The sequence below is a fragment of the Pinus tabuliformis genome, chromosome 3_2 (assembly GCF_031772625.1).
Source record: "Pinus tabuliformis cultivar Carrire ecotype Pingquan chromosome 3_2, CPIR1, whole genome shotgun sequence".
In the NCBI taxonomy this organism is placed as follows: domain Eukaryota; kingdom Viridiplantae; phylum Streptophyta; class Pinopsida; order Pinales; family Pinaceae; genus Pinus; species Pinus tabuliformis.
This window is the reverse complement of record NC_142302.1, coordinates 742,583,075-742,597,585: the sequence shown is the minus strand read 5'-3', so window position 1 is coordinate 742,597,585 and position 14,511 is coordinate 742,583,075. Positions and strand designations below refer to the sequence as shown.

General features: G+C 38.1%; 1 protein-coding gene across 1 annotated transcript in view; it reads left to right on the top strand.

Annotated features, from left to right (window-relative positions):
- LOC149182729 (uncharacterized) overlaps nucleotides 1–14,511 on the top strand; it is a 149,288-nt gene that overhangs the window by 70,523 nt on the left and 64,254 nt on the right. Inside the window, exons 7-9 of the mRNA XM_089414650.1 lie at nucleotides 8,339–8,507; nucleotides 8,626–8,812; nucleotides 9,508–9,527. Coding sequence (XP_089270776.1) covers nucleotides 8,339–8,507; nucleotides 8,626–8,812; nucleotides 9,508–9,527 — 376 coding nt within the window. The remainder of the gene's footprint in view (nucleotides 1–8,338; nucleotides 8,508–8,625; nucleotides 8,813–9,507; nucleotides 9,528–14,511) is intronic.

Sequence of the window (14,511 nt, the reverse complement as noted above, 5' to 3'; positions counted from 1 at the left end):
ATGTGGACCCAGGTGGCAGAAATGATGGATGGAGTTATAATGAGTGGAAAGGGGGCAATATATGTGGATGAAAGAGCGGGACCACGCAACCAAAATTAGGGTTTCCCATGAAATACCATACCTAAAACGAAATGGTCAGTAAAAGAGATCCCATGGGACTAGAATTCAAGATTAATATCCAAAAGGGGTCTAGGGGACAAGAGCACAGACCTAGCCCATTCTTTCCGCCGAATCCCTCCATTAATCCATGCCCAGAAGTGTCCATGATAAGCAAACTATAATACTCAATTACCAAATGACAAGGCATACCTTTAGGTTCGAGAGACCCACCTTTGAACATACGACCATGGTAGATGGGTGAGGGACCACATGGTTGGCTCAGGGGGCGGAGAAATGGCACAACGAGCTAGTTGGTGGCTACAAGGGGTTGTTGGCTACTAGCTGAGGACCATTTTGGAGAAAAAATTTCTCCTAGCGATATCACCCACAAAATGGTGGGTAACAAGTTGTAACACCCTTCTTAGAATGTCATCATTGTAGGGGGTGTTGTCGCACAAAATGTCTAAGCACCGCGACAATGACTTATATTGGGGCTGTCACCTTGATCCCCAATCTCTCCGTTTATGATGTTTCCCAACAACAGACTAAAGAGGGTAGACCCTGCGGAATTGGAATGAAGGATGACTAGTTGGGAATCAACCAATCCGGGAGACATAGTTGAGCAACCAAATACTTGTTTTGGATCTAGCAAGACTTTAAGGATTGATTTGATTTAGATGATTGATACCAGTGCCTTATGGAGTCAACTATCTTGCTAGGAAATTTAGGACCAAGTACAGGATGGACAACTGCTGCAAGGGAAATGTTATTATGAGATGAGATGCAAGATGCGATTAGCAAAGGGAAGAGTGAGTAGTCTTTGAGGTAAGATCGTTTATGGTTCAAGTACTTAGTATTGATTAGTCTTAGGACAAGAGTACTTAATGAAGACAATCTTACACAAGGCTAATGTAAATAGGATACAAAGATGCCAAAGATGTAATCGTTCAAGTAAATAACGCCTCTTAAAGAAAGATCACTGATATGCCAAGATAACCATAAACCAATGATATTAATGTCAAGAGAATTAGAGAATTAAATCATTTACCCAATCTATATTCAATGACAATTCTTCAAGATCAACACTCTCCTTAGGATTTTTCCAAGATAATGCCAATGATTCCTCAATGCCAATTATTAAAAAAGAATGAGATCCAATTATATCGATAAGCCTTCAAATTAGATTTTTTCAAGTGCTAATGTAAAGTTATCATTCACAAATAGATATTAGCGATGAAACAAAAATGACAATAATACCAAGGCATAGATATCAATATCCAATCAGTGAGTTATTGCGCATGCAATTCAGATCCGGAACTTAGATTTTAATGCCAATAACCATACCAAACCTTGCTGATATGAAAACAGTCACCTTCAAGCACTATATTTTCAGAGATTACACTTAGGACAACAGTAAGTTTTCTTATGACAGCAGTAGGTTTCAGATGCCAATAATTGAAATACCTCACAAATGCAAACAATTTCTTTTCTCAGCGAAATAAAAGCATTTAGATTACTATTTAGGACAACAGTGAAGTAAACCAATGCCAATTATTTTAAATAATCCCAACTCGACTATCTCTTAGACAATATGAAGTGCAAATCGATGTTTTAAATCAGATTTTGAGAAATATATGACAGTCACCACAAATCATGGATTTATATCAGTGATGTTGTTTGTGAAATGCCAATGTTTTAAATTTATTAGCTGAATGTATAAGACAGTGAAAGAAATAAAGGTTAGGAAGCTAAACCTGAGGCCCTAGGCCTTGAAGCTGCTTGTCCAAATGATGTATCGCTTGAAACACAAGTTTTATCTGCATTGCTCTGCAAAAATTGACGATGTATCTACCCAGAAAGTAATTTCTCTCTACAGTGATGAGCTTGAGCTAAAATGACTCCCAGAGGGCAGAGAAAAGAGGCTCAATGAGGCAGATCTAGGGGATGGAAGGAAAGGAAGGTTGCAGCAAAGGCTTTAAAGGACAACGTTAGGCAAATAGGTGAGGCCACAAGGGAGGAAGGTGTTGCGTTAAGCCTCAAGGGCTGCTACAGGCAGCAAGAGGCAACCAAACAATGGCTGTGTTGAGCCTTTAGACAACAGCGTGAGGGGTAAAGAGGAGGCTGCTAGCGGGGCTGAGGAAAGTAGAAGGGAGGGATGTTGCGAAAGCTAAAACTTGAAAGGGACTGCAACAGAGGAAGATAAGAGGCAACATTTGAGGAGATAGAGGTTACTACAAGCAGAGTTAAGGGTACGAAGGGGCAGCGGAGGAGGAAAAATGGTTTCAGGGCTGCAGTGAAGCTACAAATTAGGAGGCCGAGGTTTGTAGGGCAGAGGTGAAGGGAAAAAAGGCCATGGCCAGCAAAAGGCTGAGCCGAAGAGCAGCCAGGAAAGGGCCACGGCAGACAAAGAGCTAGGGGTTGTCTCAAGCCTTAAAAAATTTAAATTTTGCCCAATTTTTTTTTGAATTCCAAACTGAGATTTTTCTGCTTTCAATCATTCTCCAATAATTATTATCAAAACCCCAAATCTGAATGCTTCAATGAAAGATCTAATTGTTTTTTTAATCCTACAAACAAATTTTGAGCCCAAATCTTGCCCTCTAGGGTCTAGATCTAGCTCAGATCTGAAGATCTCCTTGGCTGATTTCTTAGATCTTTTCCTGCACAAGTGAAAGAGAAAAAACCCAATACCCAATATGTACAAAAAATAGAGAAAAACTCAAAAACCCAAGTGTTAAAATTTAAAATTATGTTACAAATCTTCAGATCTACACAAGTAAGTTACAAATCTATACAAATAATTTACAGATCTATTAGATCTGAGGAGTATGAGTCCAACTCTGCTCCCAGATCTGTAGATCTAAGGCTCTTTCTAGCCAGATCTAGCTATTTAGCACAATTTTTAAGAGATAAATAATTTTAAAGGAGGTACTAACCCAAAAAACCTTGCAAAATAAGCTTCGTTAGATAAATCTTGGGGTTTCAATCAAGTGGGCTCTTCAGATCTTATGCCTTGCGAGTCGGCTGGTCCAATCGAGGACTTCACCAAACGCCCAATTTTTAAAGTACGAATGATTTCTGCAAACACTAGATCAAATTGTCAGATCGATAGAGATATAAAATAACAATATAATCTTCAAGAATTAGAGATACCTGCTAATTCAATCAAATTAAAATTGTTAACTTAGATCCAATAAACTAAGCAAGATACCCGTGCAATAGATTATTCCACGAAAGCTATAAATTGACAATTTATAATTGATATTCAGTAGAACATTAAAAACAATATTACCATAAGACGTAGAAGAGGAACACCGCCATCAATGAAAACCCGAAAGACTTTTGCGTTATATTATTCCAGAAATATTACAAGAGAGCTTTGAGACCTAGTACATTATCTAAAAGATCAAATAATTTAAATGACAAACGACCTTTAATTTATAGATTAATTCTCCAATCACTAGTTGGCTTGATCTTTGTTAAAGTAATTTCGATCGTTGAAAAATATTTAATTATCTTTTAATCTCCTATGTCGAAATTATTTTATTTTTGAGGAAATTCGAATTTTTCATTTAATTCAATTTTAATTAACTCAAAATTAATTATTTTGAGTTGATTTCCTCAAAAAATTGACTTTGACTTAACTACGAAGGCCCAAGGGTCCAAAATCTCTTGAAATTTTCAATATTCCCTTGGCTGGGAACCTCCAAAAATCAATTTCTCTAAGACCCATGAATTTTACCTTTTGGCGAATTAATTTTCCCTAGGACATAAAATTAATTAAATTTCTGGCTTAGGATTTTAATTAATTTTTACCAGAAAATTTGATTAATTGACTCATGAGGGGATTAATAATTTTTCCGGTGCTCAAATATTTTAGCCATGGTGTCTAACTATGAGGGACCATGCACTAAGATATTTTTTACATCAAAATATTACATTTTAATACATGAAGGGGGAAAACCCGTTCGTTATAGACCCTCATTATTTTACCCAATTCTGCGACTCAAATATAATCTAGTAGACCAAGAGATTTGTAATAAAATAATTTAGCCAATGCTAAAATTATTCCCAAATCACCTTTACAAAGACTCGATCTAAAAACACTAGGACTTACCTAAGATTTTGACGACAAAATCCACCCTAGTTTTGGGATGAGGTTGAAGTGAAAAACTTTGTCGATCATTTGTGTCTAGAAACACAGATGAATCGGTGAGATGAAAAACTCTTAGGATGAAAATCGTCATCAAAACAATAGGATACCTAAGTTGTTACATACATATTGGTCTTACGAAGATCATTTACATTATAAACATGCAAAATGGGTTTACAATCTTATCAAAATGATGACTGAAGATGATGATGAAATCTGGATAATTTCACTGTTCGATCATGATGGAATATTCGAAAATGTATATTGTTATAGGGTAGTTGTGCAAAGTGCTGATGCTTTAGCAATTTCTAATATTCTGCTAAAAATTCCCAGAAATTATTATAGCATAAATTTTGCTGGAAATACTGATTAAATGCAACACAAATCCACAAAAATTGCAGACAATATGCAATAAACCCAATTTTATTTTATTTAATAATTGTCAGAAAGATGTTACATGAAAAAATTGGAAGATATACTGGGTTTCTGGTTCTCGAACTTTTGCAATCTGATCTCCAACGAGTCAGTTCACCAATTCTACCCTTCCAAGATATAATAATTTGGCTCTCTTAAGCACAACTAATGACCTGCAACACAATCGTTGGTTAGGGTGTGTCTTTCAACACCGAAAGTAACCGTCACCAACTAGGGTGTGTATTTCAACACTGAAATCGAGAAATACAATTACGGTTTCTCCCTCCCACCTTATGCGGACTATTAGCCAAATATCAAATAGCCAATCATACACCCAATGGACCCTCATCTTCCTTTTCATAATTTTTACCCATCCAAATATGATGGGTTGCTAAAATACCATGATTCACTTTTTTTTTTTTAAATAATAAAGTGATTTTATGAGTTTTATTTCTTAATTAAATCAAAGTCACTTAATAGGCCTCCTTTTAATTTAATTATTAACTATCACCTTTAAGATGACATCAAATAATTAAATAATTATTCCTATCTTTTATTCTTGGAAAAGGGACATTACAGTCCTCCCTTCCCGAGATTGTTTGTCCCAAGCAATCCAAACTTGTATTCTCGGGTCCTAGACAAGCCTTGAGAATTCTCGCTGCACATAGTCCAAAAGCTGCAAATTGATGTCAGGATTCCAAGTGCGCCTGTAGAATGCTCCAACATATATTTGTTGTACCTTCCTTACATAATTGATCCCAACGTCACTGTCAAACTCTGCCATCCTATGAAACGACCCACTATAATGTAAACCAGGAAACAAAAGTGAAGTTGATGCTCTTCATAGATGTTTCTCATTATGAAAAATAATAATCCTGGAGTACTTATTTGCTTCAAAAAATGTCCCATATTTCTTCTCAACAGGTACAACTTCTCCAAATTTGTCCTTGGTAGATTCTTGTTCCATATCTTTATCAGAATCATTATTTACCTTTCGAGCCACTTCAATTTTTGCTTTCTGGTCTTCAACTCCCTTTTATATTGCAAATCTACAACTTCTTTTCCCTTTTGCTGCCATTGACTCTGCCCATGCTTCAATCTGATCTGCCATTGTTGTTAAATTATTATTAGATTCTTCAATTCTTTGGTTATAATCTTCAAGTGATTTTCGGTTATAGTCTTCAATTTTTCTATTATAATCTTCACATTTTCTACTAAGATCTTCAAATCTTTTGGCAACTTCTGTAAACAAATTCTCTTGATGATTTGGAAGTATTTTTTTTTCTTTTAAATAAACCCTTTAGGCTGGCAGGAAAACCAACTCTGATACCACTGTAATATTTCTTTTTATTGTTTTGCTCAAATTTCCCAGAAATTATTACAACATAAATTTTTGCTGAAAATACTGATAAAATGCAACACAAATCCACATAATTTTCAAACAATATGCAAGAAACCCAATTTTATTTTATTTAATAAATAATTGCCACAAAGATATCAAAAACTTGGAAGATGTACTAGGTTTCTGGTTCTCAGACTTTTTTGTTAATTTTAGGCAACAATGGTATGTTCTATGCTTTAGAGCAATTTTACTTCAATTTCTTTATTAGCCCAGTATCAATATTCAGATTAGCAATCACATCAACATGATAGTAAAATGCAGATAGAACATAAACATAAACAGTAGAAGACAAGCCAAGACAAGAGGACACAAGATGTGGTACCAGCCAGGGACAAACCCCAATGTGGGGAAACCCTTGATCAAATCTTCTTTTAGTCTTCAATAGTTCAGCAAAGAGATAGTACAATTTACAAATCTGATAATTTATAACAGCAGCAAAAGAGCCCTAACTAGAAAAGTCAACACTGGTCAACAAGGCAGATTTGACCCTCAACAAATTGATCAACTTCAGTCAACTTTGGCCTCCAAACAACAAGATGAATCAGCCCTCAAAACAGCCCAAAAACAGCCCAGTCAAATCTGGTCAAACAGCCAACCTGTGGTCAGCCCTAGCTGCAGTCAATGCTGGTCAAAGTCAACGTTTGGCCTCGATTTCTGTGCCCAGAAATGTGGCCTGCCCAAACAGAAATACCTCACCCAAAAACGCAGTCAAATAGGTCAATGCATGCTGGTCAATGCTTGGTCAAATTGTCCAAAAATTCGGTCCACTAAAATTTCGGCCTCCTGAAATTTCGCTCTTTTGAAATTTCGGACGTGTGGAGAGAGAGAGGCCTAGAAATCCATACCCAATCAATGAGGAGAGAGAGAGAGAAGTGTGAAGATGAGTGTGTCCAAATGAGGCTAAGTCACCTTCTATTTATATGCAATGTGGAGGATGAATAGACGTGACTGTTGGGCTTCTGAGCTTACATAAGTTTGCTGGCCGACGTTGACAATTTGTCCATAATCAAAATAAATTCATAACTTCATTTGTACATGTCGGAATCAGATGATCTTTAGATCAATCCTACACCTCTCGGAGAGAGGAATCCAAGAAAAATATCAGTTGTCATAGATAAAATGACCCATGTGGAGTTTGGCCCTAGTTGCCAATTTTAACACTATTGCAATCAGATCTCCAACCATTCGGTCTACCAAGTCGACCCTTCTGATATATAAAAATATGGCCCTTTGAGGCACAACTAACAACCTACAACACAATAATTGGCTAGAGTGTGTCGTTCAACACCAAAACCAACTGCTACCAGCTAGGTTGTGTATTTCAACACCGAAACCGGGAACTACAATGAGGGTTTCTCCCTCCCACCTTAAGCCACAACAGCTCTCAGGACTATTAACCAAATATCAATACTCACTCATGCCCCAAATGAACTCTCATCTTTCTTTTTATTATTTTTCTCCTCCAAATACCATGGGCAAAATACATTGGTTCGCCAAAATACCATGGGTTACCTTTAATAACAAAGTAATTTTTTATAAGTTTTATTTCTTAATTAAATCAGAAGTTACTTATAATCACCTTTTAATTTAATTGCTCACTATCGCCTTTAATATGACATTAAATAATTAAATTAGTTATTGCTTGTCATGTTCTCAGAAAAGGGACATTACACAGCCTTGTCTTACATCTGGGTGTTTCTCATTCCAAAACACTTATGATAAGATCCCACTTATGAACAGCGTACTCTAGTTTTTATGTCAATAGCATCTTCGGTTCAATTTTCTTGGAATTGCTTCAAATCTCTTATTTCTGCAGTTTGTAATGGTCTCCACTCCCTTCTGCAGTTTGAAGTCCCTTCTGTAAAGCTTCTAAACATTATTTGGGAACTGATTGTTTGCAAGAGGCATTATGCTTATCTAGGTCATCTAACTCCATCTTTAAAGTTACTGATCATTCTGAGTAGTCAAAGATCCTTTTCAAGAGGTCATCTAACTCCATCTTTAAAGTTATTGATCATTCTGAGTAGTCAAAGATCCTTCTCAAGAAAGAGGAAAGCATTTTGAGTTGCTACGGGCTGCTGTTATATTTTTTCTTGGAAGTGATCACAACCATTAAGCCAGTTCTCTTGGGTCTGATGTGACATTGACCAAGCATCACAGCATGAAGATTATCTGTTATTGTCTAAATACCAAACTTTTGTTTCATTTTGTAAATGGTTTTATGAGGAAATTAGCAGAACTGGTAACAAAATCCTTTCACAAATTTTCAGGACAAATAAACTGGGTTTTGGGCCAGAGTTCCTTGGTCGTGTTAGGCTGGTTACATCATTTGCTTCATTGTTTGGTGTTTGGCTTTATAATGGGTTTTTAAAGAGTGTTCCTTTACAGAGAATATTCTTTTGGACAACACTTGTTGGAGCAGGCTTGGGTATGACACAGGTAATAATTTTTTGAACTGCTCATTGTCTAAAATGCATGTAAACAGGCCACATTTCATACCCATTTTGAAAGAAACAATCATCTATTGATAAAGATGGAAAATTTTGATGATGTTCAGATCTTACTTGTTACTGGTGTAAATCAACAATTAGGCATCAGCAATGAATGGTTTGCAATTGGGGATTCTTTGATTCTGACAGTCCTTAGTCAGGTAAGACATGTGGCCTTTGTGTACATTCTAGGAAAACCTAACTTTCTAATATATAGAGTTCTCATTTGTTTGGTTGCTTTTATCTGCAGTGAGAGTATGTTGCAATTTTGGATGCACACCTTCTGACTCTTTTATGGGGATTGCCTTTCTATATTATATTTCATGGCTGACATGATGTTAGAATTAATCTAATTCTGCATATTATTTGGTAATAGCAGCGAGAATCTGTTACTTATGAATCTTGTGTTCACAAATTGAATTTCACATTTTCGTTGATGTGTTAACCTTTTTTGGCTTTTCATATCTTAACCCAGGAATGATGTCCTTGTACTCAAGATAAAGATGTAAAGCCCTTTTTGCCTTCTAAAAATTCGCTCGAGTATTTACTAGGACATTGGAATCAGTGTTTCCAGTTTTGTGAGTCTTTGACTATGACTTGGCTTGGCCATTCGATGATCAGAAATGAAACTTCTGTGAATCAAACTCTGGCTTAGCTTGACTTGGGTTAGCTGAGTATTACAAGTTAAACTCGGCTAATCTGAGTCTTGCTCAGCTGTCTATAAATGCCCAAATATGCTCTTACAGACTCATCTACTTTCCATTTTTGTTGCATTTTTTATTGCTGTATTTTCTCTTCACTGAATGTGATCACAGCATATAGAGAGAACTTGAGGACAACACACCGAACTGATTGGGTACTCAGCTAGGGCATCAAAACAGAGGCAGTCTGCCAGGTTTCTTCTTTCATGGTGCATAAGGCAATTGGATTTTCATGTTTTATTATTGCAGCTTATTTCCGAGTCCAGAAGGTTTTTCAAGCAGATTTTCTCCTTCCTTATCTGCTGTTAGTGTTTCAGAAGTTAGAATCTCTGTTCTTATTTTATTTTTTGTTTTTTAAATTTACTGTTTCAAGGTTGGTTTATGGTGTTTATTTGAATCTTTATTTTGCTCCCAGCACATAACCCAGTTCCTAACCTAGCTTGGAGAGCTCAGGCGGGAAAAATAATGTACATGCCTAGGAAGGAAGTCCACTGCCAATTTTTGGTATAACTCGGATTTTCTGTTCAACTGTGTTAGGAGCCCTTATTAGTAGGGTATGATTGAAGCTGTCACTATCAGAGGTCCGAGATTAAAAGCCCCTATATGTGAGAGCCTTAAGATTGATATGTTAGTTGAGATTGTTAATGATGTCTACCTTGTGCTTCCAGAGTGTTGTAACTCCTGGGCGGAGAGAAGGTGCACCATCAGGAGTGATGGACACCTAATAAATTTCCTTTTATATTGTCTAAAGGAACAATGTTCCTTAAATTTGTTGATGCCTTGGACATAATTAAGACTGCTCAAATGCTTTGTGATCTCATGGATGAAATTGTTCAGAAGTTGGGTGAAGAACATGTACAGATTGTCACCAATAATGCACTAATTATATGTCCGTTAGCAGATTTGTTATGACTGGCCACCCAATCGTACTTTGGACATCTTGTGCTGCACACTGTGTAGATTTCAAATTGGAGGATGTAGGCAGAAGTGGTTGGGTAAAGGAGGTTGTGGATGTTACAACGTATATAGTATGAGGTTTCATATTGTGATTTTCATCACATTGATGGAGTCTGGTATTATTTGATGGCACTGGGAGGGGTTGTTCTATGTGGTCCTTATATGTTGGATGTGTGCTGGGGGCACTCTTGATGATTAGAGGGGTTAGCTATTTTGTTATGTCCCTTTCTATTATGATGTTTCAACTTTCTATGGTGGGATGAATCGTGTTGCCTTTGTGGGATTTTCCTGTGAAATTTCCTTGAATTGCAGCAACTGGAAATTTATTTTTCTAACTGATTAATTATGCAGTTTATTTGTTATGGCAAATAACAAATAAATCACATCGCAATTCTTCAAAATAAAATTACGCTGCGGAAAATAAACTTGAACTGAGAAAATAGATGCACTCACACAAAATAAAAATGACACAATAATTTTTGGACAAAAGTCCCCGGAAAAACCCCGAAGGGAAAATCGATGCAACAGATAAGCATTTATTTTTATTACTATGCAGCAGCAAAGTCTGACTACAATATCTGGATGCCAATCTGGCAAACCTCCAGAAAGATAATCTGGCCAAAAATAATAGGAAGACAATTTGTCTCACCCAACACTGATCCCAACTCCAAATTTGGCTCTTTGTGGTTGCTCATACTGCCTCTGCGTGAGCCTCTACGCTGCCTCTACACAGGGTCTACTCACACTGCCTGAGGAACTGCCCGGAAACTGTCATTCTGTTTGTCTCTACCTCTGGGGATGACTCGCTCAGCCTTCTGGAAATTTTCCCTGCCACCAGCAACTGAATCAATCTCCTCTCCAGCTAAATCGAGCTCCCTCTAAAGCTGTCCGCACTGCCTCTGCGCAACCTCACTAAGGAAATATGCAGCCCTCCTGTTGCTGACTCTCCGACATTGATCCTTGATAAGAAATCACTACTTCTGCTCCTCCTCTTGCTTCTGGGTCCTTTTGGCTTGAACTTTGCAATTGGATAGTTCGATTTGCCGACGAATTTCACTCTCCCTGTGTCCCTGATGTGTTTATCTCCATCCCCATCTGTTGAGAAATCTATGGGGGCAGCAGATGTAGGTAATTTCTCTTATTTTGATAACTGCTTGTGATGTATTTTTACTTTAATTGATTAACTTCTTGTTTCCTTTATTATTATTAGAGTTCTCTATCGTCAAACAACTACCAAATTATTCTGAACAATGAGACAATAGGACACAAGATGTAGGCAATCAGCCAGGGCCAAAACCTTTCCAGCTGAGAGGAAAACCCACCATAATTCTTTTCTTCTTATAGAAATTCAATTGACGAATTCCAAGACCTATGACCCTTGACCAAGACCCTCCAAGACCAAATCAACTTTCCTTCTTGAACAACTTCCAGCAAAAAACTTCGACCTTTCAGCGACTTCTCCAACAACTTTGACCCTAACAACAACTTCTGCAACTTCGACTCAGCAGCTTCAACAACTTCGACCGAGCAGCTTCACAACTTTGACCTTAATGCAACGTCAACAACTTCGACCTAGCAACTTCAAAACTTTGACCTAGAAGTAGCTTTACAGCGTCGACCTTACAGATTCATAGCTTCAACCTTGCAGCTTCACAACTTCGACCTAGAAGCAACTTCACAGCTTCGACCTTGCAGCTTCACAGCTTCGACCTTGCAACTTTACAACTTCAATGTAGCTTCATAGCTTTGATGTAGTTTCAGAATTTTGTCTTGCCCAGTAACTGTAGAAACCCTAACAAAAGAGAGAGAGAGGCCCAAAACTTTGAACTTGTTCTTCTTCATCCTTTTCTAGCTTCTATCTTGAGGAGATCGAACTTTCTTGAGAGAATTTCTAAATGAGGTCGAGTTCCTTCTTAATATAGGCTTGAGGGCACAAATTGCGATCTTTAGGCCGACTTGATCTTTGTGCCATGACGAGGTCTTAGAGGGTCATTTGACTTTATTTTGACTCAATAATTTTTTCTTTACAATATGTAACATGCCCAAATGGGTCTTTGTGAAAATTCTATCACTGCAACAACTGATTTATTTTACCTACTTATTTTCCAATAAGTTATTTATGAAAACCCTCAAGTAAATATTAAAATAAATTCTGCTACAGATATCACACCATAATACAGAAACAAATATATGCACAAGAATCAACACAAATACTTTTGGACAATTGTCCCTGAAAAAACCCAATGCGGGAAAACCAATGCAGCAGAGGAGGATTTTATTATTAAACAACTTTTCTAACTACACTGGGTGCCAAACTGGGTCACTCGAATGAGATAAATTCACCGACACCTCTCCTAGGCTCAGCGTCAGACCAGCTAGCCTCTGCGCAACTCCCAGACCCTCTGCGTCAGCACTTTGCCTCTCTGCGTCACCCACACAGGCCCTCCAGTGACTGCACAGTCCTGCTGCCTTTGCGTCTCCTTGAGTGGCTTTGCTTATGCCTTTTTGACCTATGCGCTGATCCTCTGGCACTGTCCCTACCTCTCAGCTCCGTACTCACTACCTCTTGCTGCAATCCAAACCTCTAGTTCAAATTTCTCAGCAAACCCCGCTCCAGAAATCGAACTGACTGGTCTCCCTTAGTGTATCTCCAACTGACCCTCAAGCCTTCTGTTAAACTTTTCCTGTTGATGAATCAACAACCAGGATTAAGTCCCTAATCAACAACTAAGATTAAAATAGACTTGATTTTCGTCTCTTAGAAGCTTCTCATCCTTATCTTTATTAATACCCATTAATATTTTTATTTTCCTAAGTTTAGACTTAGGACCTCATTAAAAATATTAATTATTTTAATAACTTTTCATCCAGATGGAATTTTCCAAAATGATTTCTGGGTCTTGGAGATCTCATGCTCTTTAGTCTCTCCACCAATTTTCATGGCTAGAGCACATCCGATGCTACCCCAAATCAACACTCCCTCTTAGCGAGGAATGTGCTCTAGTAATACTCCACACTGAGCATCACTTCGATTATACGGTACTGGTACCTGTGCTGATGCTAGGCCTCCCCGCCCAACATCCTCTGCACTGCTGCATCCTGTACTGCTGCCCATGGCTCTATCACTGCCACTGCTACATCTGTACTACAGCTCCCTTTGCATCTGTGCTACTGCTGGTCCTTCTTCCCAACACTGCATCTGCACTGCAACTCCCTCTGCATCCGTGCTACTGTTGGTCCTTCTTCCCAACACTGCATCTGCACTGCAACCCCTTCTCATCATGCTGCATCATGCTATTGCTAATTGCTACTGCACTGCAACATCATACCCATTTCTGCTACTGAAATGGATTCTTTATCATCCCCATCTTCTCCCTGAAATAATCAAACTTTGTTCTTCCAAGGGCCTTGGTAAGGATGTCTGCCACCTGTTCTCCTGTAGGAGTGTAGCTCAACTATACAGCTCCTCGTTGGACATAGTCTCTGACAAAGTGACACCAAATATCAATGTGCTTTGACCGATCGTGAAATACTGGATTCTCAGAGAGCTCGATGCAACTTTGATTATCACACATGATCCTAGTCGCCTCCATCTTTCTTCCGAATAGATTCACAAGCAGTTTTCTAAGCCATATGGCTTCGCTCGAAGTTGTGCTTGCGACCATATATTCAGCTTCAGCTGAGCTCAGAGCTATGGATTTCTGTTTCCTACTGCACTAGGAGGTCATTCCTGATCCAATGTTGAAACAGTGCCTAGAGGTACTTTTCCGATCCACTGAACTTCTAGCCCAATCTGCATCAGTAAATCCACTCAATCTGATATCCTTACTCCTGGTGTACAAGAGTCCATAATCGACTATTCCCTGTATATATCTGAGAACATGTTTGGCTGCTGCCCAGTGCGCCCTCTTCGGTTCCACCATGAATTGACTGAGGGTGTTGACAGCGTAACAAATGTCTGGCCTGGTATTGACCAAATACATTAGGGACCCTATGAGCTGCCTGTATAAGGTGGGATCAACATCCTTGTCTTCTAATGCATCAATTTTCTTCTAGTTGGTGATCATTGGAGTAGCCATGGGTCTACAATCCTGCATCCTGAATCTCTTCAAAATTTCTGTAGCATATCTCCCTTGTCCAAGGAAGATCTCCCCCTTTTGTTGCCAAACTTCCAACCCCAGGAAATAATGCATTTGTCCCAAATCCTTCATGTCGAATTCTGTGGCTAGATTCTTCTTGCAGTCCCCGATGAGCCTGGATGATCCTGTTAGGAAGAGATCATCCACATATAATACT